Source organism: Xenopus laevis, chromosome 9_10S (genome assembly GCF_017654675.1).
Source record: "Xenopus laevis strain J_2021 chromosome 9_10S, Xenopus_laevis_v10.1, whole genome shotgun sequence".
In the NCBI taxonomy this organism is placed as follows: domain Eukaryota; kingdom Metazoa; phylum Chordata; class Amphibia; order Anura; family Pipidae; genus Xenopus; species Xenopus laevis.
Genome location: NC_054388.1, coordinates 69,743,501 through 69,769,084, shown reverse-complemented (window position 1 = coordinate 69,769,084; position 25,584 = coordinate 69,743,501). Strand labels below are relative to the sequence as shown.

General features: G+C 38.7%; 1 protein-coding gene across 13 annotated transcripts in view; it reads left to right on the top strand.

The window, feature by feature from the left end:
* LOC108702272 (titin) overlaps positions 1–25,584 on the top strand; it is a 197,731-nt gene that overhangs the window by 142,583 nt on the left and 29,564 nt on the right. For all 13 annotated transcript variants that reach the window (XM_041578271.1, XM_041578274.1, XM_041578272.1 and 10 more), the window contains 19 exons: positions 16–318; positions 417–692; positions 785–1,084; positions 1,166–1,468; positions 1,558–1,857; positions 1,943–2,230; positions 2,316–2,612; positions 2,841–3,143; positions 3,229–3,534; positions 3,650–3,937; positions 4,276–4,566; positions 4,915–5,202; positions 5,285–5,875; positions 5,964–6,068; positions 6,505–6,702; positions 6,783–7,079; positions 7,173–7,760; positions 7,849–8,151; positions 8,241–25,346. In XM_041578271.1, the coding sequence (XP_041434205.1) occupies positions 16–318; positions 417–692; positions 785–1,084; positions 1,166–1,468; positions 1,558–1,857; positions 1,943–2,230; positions 2,316–2,612; positions 2,841–3,143; positions 3,229–3,534; positions 3,650–3,937; positions 4,276–4,566; positions 4,915–5,202; positions 5,285–5,875; positions 5,964–6,068; positions 6,505–6,702; positions 6,783–7,079; positions 7,173–7,760; positions 7,849–8,151; positions 8,241–25,346 (22,731 nt within the window). The remainder of the gene's footprint in view (positions 1–15; positions 319–416; positions 693–784; positions 1,085–1,165; positions 1,469–1,557; positions 1,858–1,942; positions 2,231–2,315; positions 2,613–2,840; positions 3,144–3,228; positions 3,535–3,649; positions 3,938–4,275; positions 4,567–4,914; positions 5,203–5,284; positions 5,876–5,963; positions 6,069–6,504; positions 6,703–6,782; positions 7,080–7,172; positions 7,761–7,848; positions 8,152–8,240; positions 25,347–25,584) is intronic.

The window sequence follows — 25,584 nt, the reverse complement described above, 5'->3', positions numbered from 1 at the left end:
ATCCTATTTTTACAGGTGAGCCTGATACACCTAAGAAGCTGGATGTTACAGAAATTACAAAGAATAGTGCCTCATTGGCTTGGCTGCCACCGCTGAGGGATGGAGGATCCAAAATTGATGGATATGTTATTAGTTATCAAGCTGAAGGACAGCCAGAGAACAACTGGACACAGTATTCTGTTGTTAAAGATTTAAATATTGTGGTTGTTGGTCTTAAGGAAGGCACAAAATACAAATTCAGGGTAGCAGCCAGAAACTCTGTTGGAGTAGGCTTGCCAAGAGAAACCGAAGGCTTATTTGAAATTAAAGAACAACTATGTAAGCAAGATTCAGGAAAAACATAGAGAACAATTGTTTTAAACCTTTAAACATGTTAAAACATTTATATCACATCTTTATTTGATTTTTTTTTATAGTGCCACCAAAGATTCTATTGCCTGAACAAATCAGCATAAAAGCAGGGCAAAAACTTAGAATTGAAGCCCATGTGTATGGAAAACCTGCTCCAGTCTCTAAATGGAAGAAAGGAGAAGACACCGTAATGCCATCAAGTCGTTTAGCAGTGCATAAGGCACAGAATTCAACTGTCTTAATCATTAAAGATGTCACAAGGAAAGATAGTGGATATTATTTTCTTACTTCAGAAAACAGCTCTGGTGTTTCTACACAGAAAAGCCGTGTAATAGTTATGGGTATGTAAAAAAATATGATACATGTAACAACAAAAATTACCTATTCAATGATACCTTATTACATTTTTTAAAATGCTGTTTGTACAAAACAGATATTCCAGGGCCACCAGAACCACCATTTGAAGTTACCGATGTTGACTCTGATGCATGCACGTTGTCATGGCACCTGCCTCTTGAAGATGGAGGCAGCAACATTACAAATTATGTTGTTGAAAAGTGTGATGTCAGCAGAGGTGACTGGATAACAGCAGTTTCATCAGTTACCAAGACAAGTTGCCGTGTTGGAAAACTTATACCAGGACAAGAGTACATATTCCGTGTCCATGCTGAAAATCGTTTTGGAATTTCAGAGGCAATTACATCAGAAAAAATTGTGGCCAAATTCCCATTTGGTATGTAAAATTTTAGTATAGTTTTCTTGTTTTCTTTTTCTGCTCTCGGAGTACAAACTAATCATAACATAATCCTTTTAGATGTTCCTGGTGAACCCAAGAATGTACGTGTTACCAAAGTCAATAAGGACTGCATATTTGTTGCTTGGGATAGACCTGACAGTGATGGTGGAAGTCCTATTAATGGTTATGTTATTGAACGCAAGGAAAGAAACAGCCTGCTTTGGGTCAAAGCAAATGATACTGCAGTTCGCACAACTGAGTATCCTTGTATTGGTATGGTTGAAGGACTAGAATACACATTCAGAATTTCTGCACTAAACAGAGCTGGAGCCAGTAAGCCAAGCAAACCTACAGAATTTGTCACAGCGAGAACACCAGTTGGTAAGTAGTACATGTGTACCTGAAATATTAAAACATGTTAATAATGTTTTTATCAATTTATGAATTTAACCAATGTTTCCTGTTTTTAGATCCACCTGGTAAGCCTGAAGTTATTGATATTACCAAAAGTTCTGTATCTCTTGTCTGGACCCAACCAAAACATGATGGAGGAAGCAAAATTGTGGGATACTTAGTTGAAGCTTGTAAACTCCCTGCTGAAAAGTGGGTAAAATGCAACACCACAGCATCTCAAATCTCAACTGAGGAATATACAGTGACTGGATTAGAAGAAAACGAGAAATACCAGTTCAGAGCAACTGCAAAAACTGCTATCAACATAAGCAAGCCGTCTGAACCCTCAGATCCAGTCGCCATTCAGGCAGAGAATGGTAATATTTTATTTTCTACTAAATAAAGAAATAAAAAAGAAACAAAATATTATTGTTAGTAACACCACTTTATTTCAATTTGCAGTTCCTCCAAAGATTGATCTCAGTGTACAAATGAAATCTTTGATCACAGTAAAAGCTGGAGCCAATGTCTGTCTTGATGCTCAAGTTTTTGGTAAACCTATGCCAACTATTGCTTGGAAGAAAGAAGCAGAAGTTCTAAAACCAGCTGAGGGTATTAAAATTACAACAAAAAGAAACTTTGCCATGCTAGAATTGTTCAGTGTTAATCGCAAAGAAACAGGAGAATACATGATTGTTGCTGAAAACGCAAGTGGTTCTAAATCAGTGACTATTAAACTCAAAGTTCTAGGTAGGACTAGCATTACTTTTTTCTATTTTAAGTTGAGGAATGTACTAGAAATGCATATAATGATTTGTATATGCTTTTATTGCAGATAAACCTGGACCACCTGCTTCTATTAAAATAAATCACATGTACATTGACCGAGCAATGCTTAGCTGGGATCCTCCACTTGAAGATGGTGGTTCTGATATTACCAATTATGTCATTGACAAACGTGAAACAAGTAGACCCAACTGGGCGCAAGTTACTGCAAATATACAGACCACAAGTTGTAGCATTGAAAAATTGATTGAAGGACATGAATATCAATTCCGTATTTCTGCTGAGAATAAATATGGAGTTGGAGATCCTATTCTGACAGAAACAGTAATTGCCAAAAATCCATATGGTAAGCAGACAAACTTTTGCCTCTTACTTTGGGATGGATTGGACAGGCATATTTAAACAGACATAATTAAACAGAATGTTATATTCTAAGACTGCTCTGTCCTGCATAGTGAAATCTAAAATGCAGCTGCAACTGTGCAGTAAATTGCTGCAGAGCCGGTGAAATCCTGGGCTGTTTTGTATACATTCTTGAAATTCAATTATCTGAGTTTTACTACATATTTTTCAGATGTACCCGGCAAATGTGACCCGCCAGTAGTTAGTAATATTACTAAGGACCACATGACTGTAAGCTGGAAAACACCTGCTGATGATGGTGGATCTTCCATTACTGGATACATGCTTGAGAAGCGTGACACAAAGTCTTTTGCCTGGTCCAAGGTAAACAGGAAACCTGTAATGGAAAGAACTGTAAAATCAACTGGACTACAAGAGGGCACTGAATATGAATACAGAGTGATTGCTCTGAACAAAGCTGGTCCTGGCAAACCAAGTGAATCATCAAAAGCAGCTGTTGCTCTTGAACCTCAGTGTAAGTAAAGTATACCTTATGTCTCCTACAATGCACTTTATTATAATACATATTTGTATTGAATAATTCCTCATTGTTTTCACAGATCCACCTGGACCACCTGCATTCCCCAAGGCAATTGACACAACCCGAAGCAGTATAAGCCTGTCATGGAGCAAACCAGCATATGATGGAGGAAGCCCCATTTTGGGATATTTGGTTGAAGTGAAAAGAGCTGATGTTGATAACTGGATCCGGTGCAATTTACCTAAAAATATTCAAAGCACAAACTACACTGTTACTGGTCTGATGGAAAACACTGAATACCAGTTCCGTGTTTCAGCAGTTAATACAATTGGATACAGTGACCCCAGTGAAGTTCCTGACAAACATACAGCTAAAGATATCTTAAGTACGTTATTTATAGCTAGTATCTCATTAATTTACTATACTATATAGTATTATACTTACAGTTTTAATAGTTTCTTGATGTAATGTTTGCATGTCCCATTTCATTTTTACAACAGTTGTTCCAGAGGGAGAGCTAGATGCAGATCTGAGAAAAGCTCTTGTGCTTCGTGCTGGTGTAACAATGAGGATCTATGTACCAGTGAGAGGACGTCCACCACCTAAAATCACCTGGGCTAAAATGAATGCAAATCTGAGAGACAGGATTGGACTTGATATTAAAACCACTGAACATGATACCTTCTTACGTTGTGAAAATGTAAACAAATATGATGCTGGCAAATATATCTTAACGCTGGAGAACAGCAGTGGTATCAAAACTTATACTATTGTTGTTAAAGTTCTTGGTAAGTCATTCATTATCATAGCTGACTGGTTTATAATCGCCTGCCTTTCTCTGACCCTCTGCCTTGCATCATTATTTATTTGTCAAAATATGTTTCAAGAACCAGACTTACACTATGTATTGCAGCAATTTATGATTCCCTGACATGTAACAAATAACTAGAAAAGAAGCCGTTTTTCCTGTATACAAGTATGTAATATAGTATATTGAGGTTCAAACTCCAACAAGAAGACATGTCACAGATAGTGTAAAGTTGCTCAAACATGAGTTCTTCAGTAGGACACATATCGATCTTAAGAGATCTTTTTGTTTTAGTAAACGTATTTATTTCAACTACAGATACCCCCGGACCACCAGTTAATCTCATTGTTAAAGAATCCAATAAAGATTCAGCAATGATTTCATGGGATCCTCCACTTATTGATGGTGGCAGTCCAATTAAAAACTACATTGTTGAAAAACGAGATGCAGAAAGGAAAGCCTGGTCAGCTGTTTCCACAGACTGTGCCAAAACATCATTCAGAATACCAAATCTTGAGGAAAGCAAATCTTACTTCTTCAGAGTATTAGCAGAAAATGAATATGGCATTGGCGAACCCTGTGAGACACAAGATGCTGTCAAAGCTTCTGGTAAGAAATTCTTTTTTTTAATAGTTTGATGAAAATGGAATTGCAAAAGGACAACTTGACAATTCAAGTATGCTGCCTCTCATACAGAGATATAGGCACCATGTGACTTGCAAGTCAATATTTACTTCAATCTGGACAGACTCAAAGTATCAGATCATTAAATAAAGGTTCAATTAATTGATACTACCACTTTTTTCCTCTCCAGAGTGAAGTATAGTTTGACTTGTAATTTTATCTTCCTCTATTTATTATATAAATGGTAAGCGTCCTATTAGTAATGACTAACGACTTGTACTGTTAAATTTTACCAAAATATGAGCTCATCAGTGGTTTTGGTGACCCTTTTAGAAAAACCTGGACCTGTTCTGGATCTTAAAGCACTCGCTGTGTCTAAGTCAGCTTGCACATTTGCATGGAAAAAACCAGTCAGCGATGGTGGTAGCCGTATTATTGGATATCTTGTTGAACATCTGACCACTGGTGACAAGTGGAGAGAAGTAATGAGATCAAAAAATCTACAATACTCCATGAAAGACCTTACTGAAGGACAGGCATATACCTTTAGAGTGTCTTCTCAGAATGATTCAGGCTATAGTTCACTAAGTGAAATAACAGTGGTAGCAAAGGATGATGTTGGTAAGTATTGACTTGTTCAGTTAGAAGCCATTACTGATCTGTAAACACATGCTGATATAAAATATTTTGTGTTATTTTATAGTCCCACCAAACATGGATTTGAGAGAGTTACCAGATTTATGTTACCTTGCAAAAGAAGGCAGCAGTTTCAGGCTCACAATCCCAATCAGTGGCAAACCTGCCCCATCAGTTACTTGGAAGAAAGGTGAAGATAAAATAATCACTGAAAGTGGAAGAGTATCTGCCGAATCTTCTGCAGTAAATACGGTCTTGACAGTGCATGACTGCCAGAAAGCCGATGCTGCAAAATACACAATAACACTAAAAAATTCTGCTGGGGTTAAGGAATCTGTAGTATTTGTCAAAGTTGTAGGAAAGCCTGGTATTCCAACTGGTCCTGTGAAGTTTGATGATGTAACAGCAGATGCCATAACACTTATCTGGGCACCACCCAAAGATGATGGTGGCTCTGAAATTACAAATTACATCCTGGAAAAGAGGGACTCTGTGACCAATAAATGGGTGACATGTGCTTCAGCTGTTCAAAAGATCTCATTCAGAGTTACAAGACTCCATGAAGGTACTGAGTATATCTTTAAAGTGAGTGCTGAAAATAAGTATGGAGTTGGAGAAGGACTTAAATCAGCGTCAGTCTTTGCAAGGCATCCATTTGGTAAGTACACTTTAGCCTTATATAATAATTTAATTAACAGGCATATTGGTAATATTCAATTACTTATATGTGTGAATGTGCCCATTAGATGTACCTGATGCCCCTCCACCTCCAAAGATAATGGCCATGAAGCATGATTCTGCAACTTTAACTTGGGTGGATCCAAGAAAGACTGGTGGCTCACCAATAACAGGTATACAAATTAATATATATTTTCTATAAAATTAAGTTACCTCTCTTTGGTACATTGCCATGTAAAGGATTTTAGCAGTAGCAATTATATGGTGACAAACTGCAAGTACGTTGATGCATTTTTATCATGCATTTGGAGTCCCAAATATAGTATTTACAAATTAGTATTATTATTATCATTATACCTGCTGCCTTATTGCTATGGTAACTAACCCCTTGCAACCAGACACCATTTAAAATTCCATATAGCTACCAGCCAACTAGACCAACTGCAGATTGTTTTAGAATGCTATAATACTGAAAGTTATTTTTAAGGGATAGTAGCTTTAATTAATATACTGTACATATTTTGAGATACAATTTACACGTAACATGTTTTAATGGGCATCTACACGGTGTTGTACAGTACTTTTAGATATTCTGCCTTTGTTTATTAGGTTACCATGTTGAGTACAAAGAAAGAAACAGTCTGCTTTGGAAGAGATTGAGTGCAACACCATTGAGAATGAAGGATTGCAGAGTTCCAGGATTAACTGAAGGACTTGAATATGAATTCAGAGTCATGGCCATCAACCTTGCAGGGACTGGTAAACCAAGTCTACCAACAGAGCCAGCTGTGGCCCTTGATCCAATTGGTAAGTAAAGTTACTGAATCATTTCAATTAATGCTACATTGTTACAAAATAGTTAATATTAACTGTATTCCTATTTTCAGATCCTCCTGGAAAACCTGAGGTTATTAGTGTGACTAGGAGCTCAGCAACTCTTATTTGGACAGAACCAAAATATGATGGTGGTCATAAACTTGTTGGATATATTGTTGAGAAATGTGATTTGCCTGCAAAGACCTGGATGAGGGCTAACCACATTAATGTCCAGGAGTGTGCCTTTACTGTAAATGATTTGATTGAAGGTGGAAAATATGAATTCAGAATAAAGGCTAAAAATACTGCAGGAGCAATAAGTCCTCCATCAGAGACAACGGGAACAGTTGTATGCAAAGATGAGTATGGTATGTATCAAAACTTTTTCTTTCATTGTATTGAATAATTCATGTGATATCAATGATCTGTGCCTTACGTTTTGAACTTGTTTGTTATTTCAGAGGCACCCACTATTACTCTTGATCAAGCTGTAAAAGAAGGCTTAACTGTAAAGGCAGGCGATACCATTGTCATGAGTGCTACAAGCATCCTTGGAAAGCCACCTCCAACATCTGTTTGGTCCAAAGCAGGAAAGGGCTTTAAACCATCTGATATTGTACAGATTGAAACAGGTCCAACATCTTCCACTCTTTCTGTTAAATATGCAACCCGTAAAGATTCTGGGGAATACACAATTACTGCCAGCAATTCTTTTGGCACCAAAGAGGAACATGTGCATGTAAAAGTTTTAGATGTGCCTGGACCCCCTGGGCCTATTGAAGTGAGCAATGTATCTTCAGAAAAAGCTACACTTAACTGGACACCTCCAGCTGAAGATGGTGGGTCACCCATTACATCATACACTTTGGAAAAGAGAGAAACCAGCCGTTTGCTCTGGACCTTGGTAGCTGAAAATATACAGTCTTGCAGGCATGTTGTGAGCAAGCTGATCCAAGGAAATGAATACATCTTCCGTGTCTCTGCTGTAAACCATTTTGGTGTGGGTGAACCTATACAATCTGATCCAGTGAAGATGGTGGATAGCTATGGTAGGCATCACTCCCTTTATATCTGGTCTAATTCAGTTTATGGTATATCAAAACATGTGCACTCTAACTTATCAATGTTTTTTAACAGGCCCCCCAGGTCCTCCTGGAAAACCAGAATCAACAAATGTAACAAGCACAACAGTAACCATTGCTTGGAAACGTCCAGCTGATGATGGTGGCAGTGAAATCACCGGTTACTATGTTGAAAGAAAAGAAAAGAAAGGACTACGATGGGTTAGAGCATCAAAGAAGCCTGTTTCTGACCTTAGACTGAAAGTCACTGGACTAACAGATGGAAATGAGTATGAATTCCGAGTGAGTGCAGAAAATAAAGCAGGAGTTGGACCTCCCAGTGAAAGCTCTTTACCAGTTTTAACAAAGGATGTAGCATGTAAGTCTGTGTCTATAAAACAATATGGTAAATATTCAGTTAGGTGTAGGTGTATCACAGTTTTCAAATGTATTTTCCTATTGTTGCAGATCCACCTGGCCCACCTTCTAATACAAGAGTTACAGACACAACAAAATCCACAGCAACATTAAACTGGGGCAAGCCTCATTATGATGGTGGTCTTGAAATCCTTGGTTACATTGTTGAACATCAAAAGGAAGGAGAAGAAGAATGGGTTGAAGATACAACTGGCTCAGCACTTCGCATCACTGAGTTTGTTGTTGCCAATCTTCAACCTGGAGGAAAATATAAATTCAGGATTCGCGCTATTAATGCTGCAGGCACTGGAGAACCAGCACAGATTGATAGTGTAGAAATTAAAGACAGAGAAGAAGTTCCTGACTTTGAATTGGATGCTGAGTTAAGAAGAACTCTTGTAGTTAGAGCTGGATTAAGCATTCGTATATTTGTACCAATTAAAGGACGACCAACACCAGAAGTGAATTGGATGAAGGGGGATATACCCTTGAAAATACGTGCTAATATTGAGAACACAGAATCATATTCATTGTTAATCATTACTGAATGCAACAGGTATGATGCTGGAAAATACACAATGACTCTTGAAAATGCAGCTGGAAAGAAATATGGATTTGTAAATGTTAAAGTTCTGGATTCACCAGGACCTCCACTAAACCTTAAAGCCAGGGATGTAACAAAAGACAGCATTACATTGCAATGGGATATGCCTCTTATAGATGGTGGCTCCAGAATTACTAACTATATTGTCGAGAAACGTGAATCTACTCGAAAGGCTTATTCAACAATTACAACCAACTGTCAAAAGTGTTCTCTGAGAATCCCCAATTTAGCAGAAGGCTGTGAATATTACTTTAGAGTTCTGGCAGAAAATGAGTTTGGAATTGGTGAACCAACTGAATCTGCTGAGCCAATAAGAGCCTCTGAAGCCCCATCTCCTCCTGAAAGCCTTAATGTTATGGACATTACAAAGAATAGTGTAAGCCTTGCTTGGCCAAAACCAGAGCATGATGGAGGGAGCAAGATCACTGGCTATGTAATTGAAGCACAAAAGAAAGGTTCTGATCAGTGGTCACATGTAACAACAGTGAAGGCACTGGACTATGTAGTTAAGAACCTTAATGAAAATGAAGAATACATATTCCAAGTAATGGCTGTAAACAGTGCAGGAAGAAGTGATCCTAGGGAAAGCAGGCCGATTGTTGTTAAAGAGCAGTTAATGCTTCCAGAATTTGATTTACGTGGCATTTATCAAAAGTCAGTTATTGCAAAGGCTGGTGATAATATTAAAGTTGAAATCCCTGTATTGGGAAGACCAAAACCAACTGTAACATGGAAGAAGGATGATCAGCTTCTTAAGGAAACACAGAGAGTTAATGTGGAGCGCACAGCAACTGTAACAATTCTAAATATCAATGAATGCACTAGGAATGATTCTGGAAAGTACACTCTAATAGCTAAGAATGCTGTTGGAGAAATCACTGACATAGTTTCTGTTCAAGTCCATGATATTCCTGGAATTCCAAAAGGCCCCATTAAGTTTGATGAAATCTCATCTGACTTTATTACATTTTCTTGGGACGCCCCAGAGAATGATGGTGGAGTTCCAATAAGTAGCTACATAGTTGAAATGCGTGAAACGAACAGCACAACTTGGAGTGAATTAGCTTCAACTGTTATACGCACAACATTCAAAGCTGTACGTCTGACTACTGGTATGGAATACCAATTCCGTGTTAAAGCACAGAACAGATATGGAACTGGTCCTGCCTTTAATTCAGAGTCTGTAGTTGCTGCTTATCCATTTAAAGTTCCAGGGCCGCCAGGTACACCTCAAGTTATTGCAGTCACCAAGGACTCAATGACTATTAGCTGGCATGAGCCAGTAACAGATGGTGGAAGCCAAATTCTAGGATACCATATTGAAAGAAAAGAGCGAAACAGTATACTTTGGCAAACTATAAGCAAGAATTTGATAGTAGGAAATATATATAAATCTTCAGGACTTACTGATGGCATTGCATATGAATTCCGTATTGTCGCTGAAAATATGGCTGGTAAGAGCAAGCCAAGCAAATCCTCTGAACCAACTTTTGCACTGGACCCAATAGACGCACCAGGAAAACCAATTGCTCTCAATGTAACTAGGCATGCAGTAACACTACAGTGGACAAAACCTGAATACAATGGAGGTTTTAAAATAACTGGCTATACCGTTGAGAGAAGAGACCTTCCTAATGGTCGTTGGCTTAAAGCTAACTTCAGTAACATCTTGGAAACTGAATTTACCGTAAGTGGATTAAATGAAAATGAAGAATATGAGTTTAGAATAATTGCAAGAAATGCAGCAGGAGCTGTTAGTCAGCCATCTGAACCATCTGATGCTATCACTTGCAGAGATGATATAGAAGAACCAAGAATAATGGTAGATGCAAAATTCAAAGACATTATCATTCTGAAAGCTGGTGAAATGTTCAGACTTGATGCTGATGTGGCTGGTCGTCCACCTCCAACATTGACTTGGACAAAACAAGGAAAAGACCTAGAAGATACAGCCAAATTGGAAATTAAAATAGCTGATTTTTCAGCATCACTAATAAATAAGGATTCAGCCAGAAAAGACAGTGGAGCATATACACTCACAGCATCTAACCCTGGTGGATTTGCAAAACATATATTTAATATCAAAGTTCTTGACAGGCCAGGCCCTTGCGAAGGTCCTTTGTCTGTTTCTGATGTCACTTCTGAAAAGTGTGTATTGTCATGGCTACCTCCAATGGATGATGGAGGTGCAAAGATTGATCACTACATCGTTGAAAAACGTGAAACCAGCAGACTGGCCTGGACCAATGTGGCAACAGACGTCCAGGTTACAAAACTTAAGGTAACCAAACTACTAAAGGGAAATGAATACATCCTCCGTGTTATGGCTGTTAACAAATATGGAGTAGGAGAAGTTTTAGAATCAGAGCCTGTCCTTGCAGTAAATCCCTATGTACCTCCAGATTCACCAAAAACTCCTGAGGTGACAGCTATTACAAAAGATTATATGATAGTTTGCTGGGGACATCCTGAATCTGATGGTGGAAGCCCAATTACTAATTATGTTGTAGAAAGACGGGACAAAGCTGGCTTGCGCTGGATTAAGTGCAATAAGCGAATCCTTACTGATTTGCGTTACAAAGTTGCAGGACTAACAGAAGGACATGAATTTGAATACAGAATCATGGCTGAAAATGCTGCTGGGCTTAGTAAACCAAGCCAATGCAGTCCATTTTACAAAGCATGCGATACCGTTTTCAAGCCTGGACCTCCAGGAAATCCAAGAGTTTTGGATACAAGCAGATCTTCAATTACGATAGCCTGGAATAAACCAGTGTATGATGGAGGTTCAGAAATAACTGGATACATGATTGAAATATGCCTACCTGAAGAGGATGAATGGAAAGTTGTAACACCACCAGCTGGACTCAAAGCAACCTCCTTCACAATAACTGGGTTGAAAGAAAACCAAGAGTATAAAATTAATATATATGCTTTGAACACTGAAGGTGTTGGAGAGCCTGCTCTTGTCCCAGGATTACCAAAAGCTGAAGAAAGGATGTTACCACCAGAGATTGAGTTAGATGCAGAACTACGTAAAGTTATTTGCATAAGAGCATGCTGCACATTGCGGATATTTGTACCAATTAAGGGAAGACCTGCCCCAGAAATAAAATGGACTAGAGAAAATGGTGAACCAATTGAGAGGGCAAGCATTGAATCAACAAGCTCATACACTTCACTAATTGTTGAAAATGTAAACAGATTTGACAGTGGCAAATATTTGCTTATAATAGAAAACAGTTCGGGAAGCAAGTCAGCCTTTGTGAATGTCAGAGTTCTTGATACACCTGGTGCACCTCAAGATCTTAAAATAAAAGAAATCACAAAGGAATCTGTAACATTAACATGGGAACCCCCTCTCATAGATGGTGGATCTAAAATAAAAAATTACATTGTTGAAAAGCGTGAATCAACAAGAAAAGCATATTCAACAGTTGCTGCCAATTGCCATAAGACCAGCTGGAAAGTAGACCAGTTGCAGGAAGGTTGCAATTATTATTTTAGAGTCCTTGCAGAAAACGAATATGGCATTGGTTTACCTGTAGAAACATCTGAATCTGTGAAAGTATCAGAAAGGCCTCTTCCCCCAGGCAAGATTACTTTGGTTGATGTAACCAGAAACAATGTTTCCCTGTCATGGGAAAAACCAGAACATGATGGAGGAAGCAGAATATTGGCTTATATTGTGGAAATGCAGAGCAAAGGTAGTGAAAAATGGGCTGCATGCTCAACAGTAAAAACAACTGAAGCCAAAATAACTGACCTAATACAAGGAGAAGAATATATGTTCCGTGTTTCAGCTCAAAATGAAAAAGGAGTAAGTGATCCTCGGCAGCTGGGAGTCCCAGTAGTTGCAAAAGACCTTGTGATTGCACCAGCATTCAAGCTTCTTTTCAACACCTTCAGTGTTTTAGCTGGAGAAGATCTTAAGGTTGATGTGCCATTTATTGCATGCCCCAAGCCTACAGTAACATGGCATAAAGATAATTTACCACTAAAACAGACCACTCGAGTAAATGCAGAGAATACAGAAAGTAATTCTCTACTGACAATCAAAGAAGCTTCCAAGGAAGATGTTGGACAATACACAGTAACACTTGCTAACTCCACAGGTGAAGCCACTGAACAGCTTAGCATTGTGGTTCTTGATAAACCAGAGGCACCAACAGGACCAGTAAAGGTTGATGAAGTAACAGCAGATAGCATTACCGTTTCATGGCAACCTCCAAAATACGATGGTGGAAGTTCAATCAATAACTACATTGTGGAGAAACGTGACACATCTACAACAAATTGGCAAATTGTATCAGCAACCGTAGCTAGAACAACTATTAAGGCTACAAGACTAAAAACGGGTTGTGAATATCAGCTCCGAATTGCTGCTGAAAACCGTTATGGAAAGAGTGGCTATTTGATATCAGAATCAGTTGTAGCTCAATATCCATACAAGCTGCCTGGACCACCTGGAACACCATTTGTGACAGCAGTAACTAGAGATAGTATGGTTGTACAATGGAATGAGCCTGTTAATGATGGTGGTAACAAGATTCTAGGGTATCATGTTGAAAGCAAAGAAAGAAACAGTATCCTTTGGGTGAAGCTTAATAAAACAATCCTCCCTGACACCAGAATTAAAACAACCAACATTGAAGAAGGTATTGAATATGAATTCAGAGTTTATGCAGAGAACATAGTAGGAATTGGCAAACCTAGTAAAGTATCTGGGTGCTATGTGGCAAGAGATCCCTGTGATGCTCCTGGTCGTCCAGAGCCTATAATTGTCACAAGAAATTCAGTGGCCCTTCAATGGACAAAGCCTGAATATGATGGTGGCAGCAAGATCACAGGTTACATAGTTGAAAAGAAAGAACTGCCGGATGGCCGTTGGATGAAAGCAAGCTTTACAAATGTTATCGAAACCCAATTTGCTGTTACTGGACTTGTTGAAGATCAAAGATATGAATTCCATGTTATTGCAAGAAATGCTGCAGGAATTTTCAGTGAACCTTCTGACAGCACAGGGCCAATAACTGCAAGAGATGAAGTGGAACCACCTCGTGTAAGCATGGATCCAAAATATAAAGAAACTATAACAATAAATGCTGGTGAGACACTAAAGATTGATGCAGATGTTTATGGCAAACCAATACCTTCAATTCAATGGATTAAAGCTGGAGAAGAACTTGTCAATACAGCTCGTCTGGAAATAAAAAGTACTGATTTCACTACATCTCTGTCTGTAAAAGAAGCTATTCGAATAGATAGTGGTCACTATAATCTTCTGCTGAAAAATGTTGCTGGAGAAAAATCAGTGTCAGTGAATATTAAGGTACTTGACAGGCCTGGACCTCCTGAAGGACCAATTACTGTTGCTGGTGTTAGTGCTGAGAAATGCACTTTAACATGGAGACCTCCCCAGCAAGATGGTGGAAGTGATATTTCCCATTATATCGTAGAGAGACGAGAAACTAGCCGCTTAGTTTGGACAGTGGTTGATAGCAATGTGCAAACTCTGAGCTGCAAAGTAACAAAACTTTTGGAAGGCAATGAATACATCTTCCGTGTTATGTCTGTAAATAAGTATGGAATTGGCGAACCACTTGAATCTGAACCAATCCATGCAAGGAATCCATATGTTGTTCCACAAGCTCCAAAAACTCCTGAGGTCACAGCTGTTACAAAAGACTCCATGATTGTTGTTTGGGAAAGACCTCCATTTGATGGCGGCAGTGAAATAACAGGCTATGTTCTTGAAAAGCGTGACAAAGAAGGCATACGTTGGATCAGATGCAATAAGCGTATAATTAGTGAACTACGCTTCAGAGTAACAGGTCTTGTTGAATCTCATCTTTATGAATTCAGAGTATCTGCTGAAAATGCTGCAGGTTTAAGTGAACCAAGTCCATCTTCCATTTATTATAAGGCATGTGATCCTATTTATAAACCAGGTCCTCCAAATAACCCAAGAGCAGTTGATGTTACAAGATCTTCAGTAATACTTTCATGGGGTAAACCAATCTATGATGGTGGATGTGAGATCCAGGGTTATATTGTTGAAAAGTGTGACCTCAGCAGTGAAGAGTGGTCCATTTGTACCCCCCCAAGTGGCATAAAAGAAACCAGATTTGAAGTTGAGAAACTGTTGGAAAAACATGAATATGAATTCCGTATATGTGCAGTTAACAAAGCTGGAGTTGGAGAGCATGCAGATCTCCCTACATCAATTATTGTAGAAGAAAAGCTGGAAGTGCCTGATTTAGATCTAGATCCAGAACTCAGAAAGATTGTAAATGTAAGAGCTGGTGGCTCATTAAGACTATTCATTCCAATCAGAGGGCGTCCAGCTCCTGAGGTTAAATGGGGAAAAGTTGAAGGTGATATCAGAGACATAGCTCAGATCGATGTCACTAGTAGTTTCACTACACTCGTAATAGACAATGTTAATAGATTAGATTCTGGAAGATACACACTAACACTAGAAAACAGCAGTGGCACAAAATCTGCATTTATAAGTGTTCGGGTTCTGGATACACCAAGCGAACCTGTAAATCTCAAAATAAAAGAAGTCACCAAGGAATCGGTATCCCTTACATGGGAGCCACCTGTATTGGATGGTGGTGCTAAGATAAAGAATTACATAATTGAAAAACGTGAAACAACCAGAAAAGCTTATGCAGCTGTTGCAACAAACTGCCACAAAACATCCTGGAAAATAGACCAGCTTCAGGAAGGTTGCAGCTACTATTTCAGGGTAATCGCAGAAAATGAATATGGCATTGGTGTTCCGGCAGAAACTGCAGATCCTATTAAGGTATCTGAAGTTCCACAGCCTCCAGGCAAAATAACAGTTGTTGATGTAACAAGAAATAGTGTATCACTTTCATGGGAAAAACCTGAACATGATGGAGGCAGCAAGATAATTCAATACATTGTCGAAATGCAAGCTAAAGGAACTGATAAATGGTCAGACTGTGTTCGTGTTAAAGCTCTTGAAGCAGTAATAACAAACTTAGCACAAGGAGGAGAATATCTCTTTAGGGTTGTGGCAGTTAATGAGAAGGGTAAGAGTGATCCAAGATCTCTTGCAGTTCCAGTAGTTGCCAAAGACATAGTTATAGAGGCAGACATCCGTCCTGCATTCAGTAGTTACAGTGTTCAAGTTGGACATGATTTGAAAGTTGAAGTTCCCATTTCTGGAAGACCAAAGCCTGAAATTACTTGGACAAAAGATGGTCAGCCTCTGAAGCAGACAACACGAGTTAATGTTACAGATACGTTAAATCTTACTGTATTGAATATTAAGGAAACTACTAAAGATGACTCTGGCATGTATGCAATTGCAGTCTCCAACATTCTTGGTCAAAGGGTAGCTTCTGTTGAAATTATTACATTAGACAAGCCTGATCCACCAAGTGGCCCAGTGAAGTTTGATGATATTAGTGCAGAAAGCATTACAATTTCCTGGAACTCTCCCTTATATACAGGAGGTTGCCAGATTTCAAATTATGTAGTTGAAAAGAGAGACACAACTACCACACTGTGGGAAACAGTCTCAGCTACAGTTGCTAGAACTACACTAAAGGTGTCAAAACTGAAGACTGGAACGGAATACCAATTCAAAATATTTACAGAAAACAGATATGGAAGAAGCTTTGGGTTAGATTCTGAAGCAGTAGTAGCACAGTATCCTTACAAGGAACCTGGACCACCCGGTACACCATTTTCTGCAACTATAACAAAGGATAGTATGATTGTTCAGTGGCATGAGCCTATTAATGATGGTGGAAGCAGAGTCTTAGGATATCATCTTGAGCGGAAAGAAAGAAACAGTATTATGTGGACAAAGATTAATAAAACTATTATTCCAGACACATATTTTAAGACCACTAACCTTGAGGAAGGCATTGAGTATGAGTTTAGAGTTTATGCTGAAAATATTGTTGGCATTGGCAAACCAAGCAAAGTTTCTGAGTGCTACTTTGCCCGAGACCCATGTGATCCTCCAGGTTGCCCTGAACCAATAATTGTAACAAGAAGTGGAATTACACTAAGCTGGAAAAAGCCTGAATATGATGGTGGAAGCATGATAACTGGCTACATTGTTGAAAAACGTGATTTACCTGAGGGACGATGGATGAAAGCAAGTTTTACAAATGTAATTGAGACACAGTTTACAGTAACAGGGCTCACTGAAGATCAGAGATATGACTTCAGAGTTATTGCAAGGAATGCTGCAGGAACTTTCAGCAAGCCTTCTGATAGTACAGGACCAATTACTGCAAAGGATGAAGTAGATCCACCTAGAATTTCAATGGATCCAAAATACAAAGAAACCATTGTCATTAATGCAGGTGAAACATTCAAACTTAATGCTGATGTACATGGAAAACCTCTACCTTTGATACAGTGGTTTAAAGGTGATAAAGAAGTTGAGGATTCAGCTAGATGTGAGATTAAGAATTCTGATTTCAAAGCCCTTATTGTTGTAAAGGATGCAATTAGAATTGATGGAGGACAGTATATCTTGCAAGCTTCCAATGTTGCAGGAACAAAGTCAGTACCTATTAATGTTAAAGTACTAGATAGACCAGGGCCTCCAGAGGGTCCTGTTCATGTTACTGGAGTAACATCTGACAAATGCTCATTGGCATGGACTCCACCTCAACATGATGGAGGCAACGATATTTCTCACTACATAATTGAAAAGCGAGAAACAAGTCGCCTTGCCTGGACTGTTGTTGCTACTGAAGTTGTACCTACATCACTAAAAGTAACAAAACTTTTGGAAGGCAATGAATATATATTCCGAATAATGGCTGTGAACAAATATGGTGTTGGTGAACCACTGGAGTCTGCACCGGTAATGATGAAAAATCCATTTGTGCCTCCAGGTCCACCAAAAGCTCTGGAAGTAACTAACATTGCAAAGGACTCTATGACTGTTTGTTGGAGTCGACCAGATAATGATGGAGGCAGCGAAATCATTGGCTATATTGTAGAAAAACGAGATAGGGCTGGCATTAGGTGGACTAAATGCAACAAACGCAGGGTAACAGATTTAAGATTTAGAGTTACAGGATTAACAGAAGAACATGAATATGAATATAGATTATCATCTGAAAATGCTGCTGGAATTAGTAAACCAAGCCAGGCTTCAGCCTACTTTAAAGCATGTGATCCAATTTTTAAACCCGGGCCACCTACAAATCCACACATTGTGGATACAACTAAAAACTCTGTTGCAATTGTTTGGGGCAAACCTATTTATGATGGTGGAAGTGATATACAAGGCTATATTGTAGAAATCTGTCAAGAAGATGAAGAAGACTGGACAATGTGTACTCCTCAGACTGGTTTACAGGTTACTAAATATGAGATCACAAAACTTATTGAACATCAACAATATCAAGTCCGTATCTGTGCTATAAATAAGGCTGGAGTAGGTGAAGCTGCTGCAGTTCCAGGTACTGTAAAACCAGAAGATAAACTTGAAGCTCCAGAGATTGACCTTGATTCTGAACTAAGAAAAGGAATACTGGTGAGAGCAGGTGGAAATGCAAGAATTCATATTCCGTTTAAAGGAAGACCTACCCCAGAAATAAACTGGTCAAAAGAAGATGGAGAGCTCACTGAAAAATCACAAATAGAAAGATGTCTAAACTACACCCAACTTTCAATTGATAACTGTGACAGAAATGATGCTGGAAAGTATGTACTTAAGCTTGAAAACAGCAGTGGCTCAAAATCTGCATTTGTAACCCTGAAGGTTCTTGACACACCAGGCCCACCTATAAACCTCCTTGTGAAAGAAATAAAGAAAGATTCAATCACACTTACATGGGAACCTTCTCTAATTGATGGTGGTGCAAAGATAAAGAATTACGTTATTGATAAGCGAGAGTCCACTAGGAAAGCATATGCCAATGTTACAGCTAAATGCAATAAAACAAATTACAAAGTGGACAATCTTATTGAAGGAGCCATATATTATTTCAGAGTTATGGCTGAAAACGAATTTGGTGTTGGTGTGCCAGTGGAAACAGTGGATGCAGTAAAAGCATCTGAAGCTCCACAACCTCCAGGCAAAATCATTCTCACAGATGTTACCCAAAGAAGTGCATCACTTATATGGGAGAAACCAGAACATGATGGAGGCAGCAGACTCATAGGATACTTAGTTGAAATGCAACCCAAAGGTGTGGATAAATGGAGCACTGTTACTGAAACTAAAACGTGTAGTGCTGTTGTTTCAGGATTAAGCCCAGGGCAAGAATATTCATTCCGTGTGCTTGCATACAATGAAAAAGGAAAAAGTGATCCAAGAATACTTGGTATTCCATTGATAGCTAAAGACTTAACAATTGAGCCAAGCTTTAAAATAATGTTTAACTCATATAATGTACAAGCTGGTGAAGATCTCAAGATAGACATCCCTGTTATAGGTAGACCTAAGCCAACCATTGCCTGGACAAAAGATAGTCAGCCACTGAAACAAACAACAAGAGTAAATGTTGAGGACACACCATCATCCACTATTTTACATATCAAGGAAAGCAACAAAGATGACTTTGGCAAATACACAGTTACTGCAACAAATAATGCTGGCACAACAACTGAAAACATTAGCATTATTATTCTAGACAAACCTGGACCACCAAATGGTCCTGTACGTTTTGATGAAATTAGTGCTAATTTTGTAGTATTTTCATGGGATGCTCCAGAATACACAGGTGGATGTCAGATTAATAATTACATAGTTGAAAAACGTGACACAACTACCACAGCATGGCAGATGGTGTCAGCTACAGTTGCAAGAACAACGATCAAAGTAACCAAACTTATAACAGGATCTGAATATCAATTCAGAATACATGCTGAAAATAGGTATGGAAAGAGTACACCTCTAGATTCTGCTGCAGTTGTTGTACAATATCCCTACAAAGAACCAGGACCTCCAGGAACACCATTTGTTACATCACTTTCAAAGGATCACATGCTTGTCCAGTGGCATGAGCCAGTAAATGATGGAGGAAGCAAAGTACTGGGATACCATTTAGAACGCAAAGAAAAGAACAGTATACTCTGGGCAAAATTGAATAAAACTCTAATCCAAGACACCAAACTGAAAACAAATGGCCTTGAAGAGGGTCTAGTATATGAGTTTAGAGTATATGCTGAGAATATTGTTGGCATTGGAAAAGTAAGTAAGGCATCAGAATGCTATGTTGCCCGTGATCCTTGCGATCCTCCTGGACGTCCAGAAGCCATTGAAATCACAAGAAACTATGTGAATCTTCAGTGGACCAAACCAGAGTATGATGGTGGCAGTAAAGTAATAGGTTACATTGTAGAGAAGAAAGAATTACCTGATGGCCGCTGGATGAAGGCCAGCTTCACAAATGTATTAGAAACAGAATTCAGAGCAACTGGGCTTACAGAGGATCAAAGATATGAGTTTAGAGTTATTGCAAGAAATGCTGCTGGAAACTTTAGTGAACCTTCAGAAAGCACTGGGCCAATAACTGCTAGAGATGAAATTGATGCCCCAACAGCATCCCTAGATCCAAAGTACAAGGATTTGATTATTGTAAATGCTGGAGACACTTTTGTTCTTGAAGCTGATATCCATGGTAAACCAATACCTGAAATTGCTTGGTCCAAAGATGGAAAAGAGCTTGAAGCCGCAACAGCAAGAATGGAAATAAAATCCACCATTCAAAAGACAACACTCATTATCAAAGACTGTGTTAGAGTTGATGGTGGCCAGTACATTCTGAACCTCAGTAATGTTGGTGGAACAAAGTCTACTCCTATAACTGTTAAAGTTCTTGATCGACCAGGCCCACCAGAAGGTCCATTGAAAGTAACAGGTGTAACAGCAGATAAATGTTACTTGGCATGGGGTCCACCTGCACATGATGGTGGAGCAAATATCTCCCATTATATTATCGAGAAAAGAGAAACAAGCAGACTCTCATGGACTCAAGTTGAATCAAATGTTCAGGCTCTTAGTCTCAAAGTCACAAAATTACTTACAGGAAATGAATATATCTTCCGTGTAGTGGCTGTAAATAAATATGGAATTGGAGAGCCCTTAGAATCAGAACCAGTCTTGGCTCGCAATCCTTTCAAGCCTCCAAGTGCACCTTCAACACCTGAGGTTACAAACATCACAAAAGATTCTATGGTTGTTACCTGGGGTCGTCCACAAGACAATGGTGGGGCAGAAATAGAAGGCTATATTCTTGAAAAGCGTGATAAAGATGGTATTCGTTGGACAAAATGCAATAAAAAACGATTAACTGATTTACGTCTCAGAGTAACAGGCCTTACAGAGGGACATTTCTATGAATACAGAGTTTCTTCTGAAAATGCAGCTGGAGTAGGAGAGCCTAGTGAACCATCTATTTTCTACAGGGCTTGTGATGCTGTCTATCCACCAGGTCCTCCAAGCAACCCAAAAGTAACTGATGCATCTAGATCATCTGTTTCTCTTGCTTGGAGTAAACCAATTTATGATGGTGGAGCCCTAGTTTCAGGCTATGTTATAGAAATTAAAGAATCAGCTTCTGATGAATGGACAACATGCACCCCACCAACAGGACTCCAGGGTAAACAATTTACAGTAACAAAACTGAAAGAAAACACAGAATATTGCTTCCGTATTTGTGCCATTAACTCAGAAGGAGTTGGAGAACCTGCTGCTATTCCAGGAACTGTAATTGCTGCTGATAAGTTGGAGCCTCCTGAAATTGAACTTGATGCTGACTTAAGAAAGACTGTTACTGTCCGTGCTAGTGGGACACTTCGCTTGTTTGTCACAATCAGAGGTAGACCAGAACCTGAAGTAAAATGGGAAAAAGCAGAAGGCACTCTGAGTGACAGATCCCAGATTGAAGTTACAAGCTCATATACAATGTTAGTAATTGATAATGTTAACCGATTTGATAGTGGAAAATATAATCTTACATTGGAAAATAACAGTGGTTCAAAAACAGCTTTCATCAATGTTAGAGTGCTTGATTCTCCAAGTGCCCCAGAAAACCTGAAAATCAAAGAAATTAAGAAAGATTCGGTAACATTGTCTTGGGAGCCACCACTGATTGATGGAGGATCCAAAATAACTAACTACATTGTTGAAAAACGTGAATCCACAAGAAAGGCATATGCTACAGTAACCAATAATTGCACAAAAAATACATATAAAATTGAACAGTTACAAGAAGGAGGCATTTACTACTTCCGTGTTCTAGCTGCCAATGAACAGGGTGTTGGTTTGCCAGCAAGTACACCTGATGCAATAAAGGTGTCCGAAGCACCTCTTCCTCCTGGAAGGGTTACTCTGATTGATGTAACTCGCAACAGTGCTAGTATATCATGGGAAAAACCAGAGAGTGATGGCGGTAGCAAAATTACAAGCTACACTGTGGAGATGCAAACTAAAGGAAGTGAAAAATGGAGCATATGTACTCAAGTGAAGACCCTTGAAGCAATCATAAAAGGCCTTACATTGGGAGAAGAATATACTTTCAGAGTAATTGCTGTAAATGAGAAAGGAAAGAGTGATGCAAGACAATTAGGTGTACCTGTGGTTGCCAAGGATATTGAAGTCCAACCAAAAATTGAGCTACTATTCAATACCTTTAGTGTAAAAGTTGGAGATGACCTTAAAATTGATGTACCCATTCGAGGAAGACCAGTTCCAGCCATAATTTGGAAGAAAGATGGTCAAGCATTAAAACAAACAACTCGAGTAAATGTCCAGGTTTCAAAGACGTCCACTTTACTTTCGATAAAAGAAGCCTCAAAAGATGATGTTGGAACATATGAATTAACTGCTTCAAATACTGCAGGATCAACAACAGTATCAATTGGTGTTATAGTGCTTGACAAACCTGGACCACCAGGCCCTATACAAGTTGAGGATATCAGTTCAGACAGCATTTCATTCTCATGGAGTCAACCTGAATATGATGGTGGCTGTCATATCAGTAATTATGTGGTAGAAAAGAGAGACACAACTACAACAGTGTGGGAATTAGTCTCTGCAACAGTGGCTAGAACATCTATTAAAGTTGCACGATTAACTACTGGGTCAGAATATCAATTCCGTGTGTATGCAGAGAACCGCTATGGTAGAAGCCATTGTAGTGAAAGCCCAGCTATTGTTGCTCAATATCCATTTAAACCACCAGGCCCCCCAGGAACACCCCAAGTTGTTCATGCCACAAAAGCTTTCATGGTTGTAAACTGGCAAATTCCAGTGAATGATGGTGGAAGTCAAGTTCTTGGATATCATTTGGAGAAGAAAGAAAGAAGTAGCATTCTATGGACAAAAGTAAACAAAACTCTTATAAATGATACACAACTAAAGGTAACTGGTCTTGAAGAAGGACTGATGTATGAATATCGGGTATATGCTGAAAATAATGCTGGAATTGGAAAGTGCAGCAAATCATGTGAGCCAATTGCTGCAAGGGATCCATGTGATCCCCCAGGCCAACCAGAAGTTACTAATATCACAAGAACATCTGTATCATTGTCCTGGACTAAACCAGAATATGATGGTGGAGCAAAGATTACAGGATACATTATTGAAAGGCGAGAATTGCCTGATGGACGTTGGCTTAAATGCAATTTTACCAATATTCAGGAGACTTACTTTGATGTAACTGCTCTTACAGAAGATACGAGATATGACTTCCGTGTTATTGCAAAGAATGCTGCAGGATTATTTAGTGAGCCATCTGAAACAACAGGACCTATAACAGTAAAGGATGATGTAGATGCCCCACAAATAATGATGGATGTAAAATTTAGAGATGTTGTAGTTGTCAAAGCTGGAGAGATCTTTAAAATTAATGCAGATATTGCAGGACGTCCTCATCCTGTAGTTTCATGGACAAAGGATGGAAAAGAAATTGAAGAAAAAGCAAGAGTTGAAATCAGTTCAACAGATAACAGCACTGTTCTTACTGTAAAAGACTGCATAAGAAGGGATTCGGGTCAATATGTCTTAACCTTACAAAATGTTGCAGGAACAAGGTCTTTAGCTGTTAACTGCAAAGTACTTGACAGGCCCGGTCCTTCTGCTGGTCCACTACAAATCACTGGTGTAACAGCTGAAAAGTGCACACTGTCCTGGGGACTTCCTCAAGAAAATGGTGGGGCTGAAATTGACTACTATATTATTGAAAAGAGAGAAACAAGTCGTATTGCCTGGACCATTTGTGAGTCAGAACTACATACCACTTCTTGTAAAGTAACAAAACTTCTAAAGGGTAATGAATATGTTTTCAGAGTGATGGGTGTTAATAAATATGGAGTTGGTGAACCATTAGAGAGTGAACCTGTTAAGGCAATGGATCCATTTACAGTACCAAATCCACCAAAATCATTGGATATCACAAGTGTGACTAAAGAATCTATGACTCTTTGCTGGGCAAGACCAGAAAGTGATGGTGGTAGTGAAATATCTGGATATATTATTGAAAGAAGGGAGAAGAATAGTCTGAGATGGTTGCGTGTAAACAAAAAACCTGTTTATGATCTAAGAGTTAAGTCCTCTGGCTTAAGAGAAGGATGTGACTATGAATATCGTGTCTATGCTAAAAATGCTGCAGGCATTAGTTCCCCAAGTGAGTGTTCACCATTGATCCGTGCAGAGGATCCAATATTCTTGCCATCACCACCAACAAAACCAAAAATTGTAGATTCAACAAAGACAACCACGACATTAGAATGGACAAAACCCTTGTTTGATGGAGGATCTCCAGTAACTGGTTATGCAGTTGAATACAAAAAATCTGATGGAAGTGAATGGACAACAGCTGTCACCAATGTTAAAGGTACAGAATACACAGTTATTGCTCTAACATCTGGTGCTGAATACTCATTTAGAGTTAAATCAATCAATAAGGTTGGCACAAGTGACCCAAGTGAAAACACTGAGCCTCATATAGTAAAGGAAAGAGAAGAAGAACCTGTATTTGATATTGACAGTGAAATGAGAAAGACATTAATAGTCAAATCGGGTGGATCATTTACAATGACAGTGCCTTTCAGAGGAAAACCTGTTCCCAATGTAATGTGGAGTAAGGCCGACATTGACCTTAGATCAAGAGCTACTATTGATACAACAGACAGTCGAACATCACTCACTATTGAAAAAGCAACAAGAAATGATTCTGGAAAGTACAGACTCACCCTGCAGAATGTTCTAAACACAGCTACATTGACTTTAGTTGTAAAGGTGCTAGACTCTCCTGGACCTCCTTCTAACATTGTTGTGAAAGAAGTAACAAAAGAATCTGCAGTTATATCTTGGGATGTTCCTGAAAATGATGGCGGTGCACCAGTTAAGAATTACTACATTGAAAAACGAGAAGCAAGTAAGAAAGCTTGGGTCTCTGTGACAAATAATTGTCATCGTCTTACATACAAGGTCACCAATCTTCAAGAGAGTGGAGTTTATTACTTTAGAATTTCTGGAGAAAATGAATTTGGTGTTGGAGTCCCTGCTGAGACAAAGGATGGTGTGAAAATAACAGGTAAGTTTTTGTCATAAAATATATTATCCTTATCATAATATTGAAGCATAAAATAAACATCAAATAATGATGTATCTCTGTTCTCATAATACTGAAACATTAAATAAACAACAAATAATTTTGTTTTTTTCTGTAATTCCAAAATTAAATTAATTATATCCAAATACCTTTTAGAAAAAAATCTTTGTTGCATGAGAGAAAATGATCATTATAGTGCAAACAGTTGACCTTTTTCATG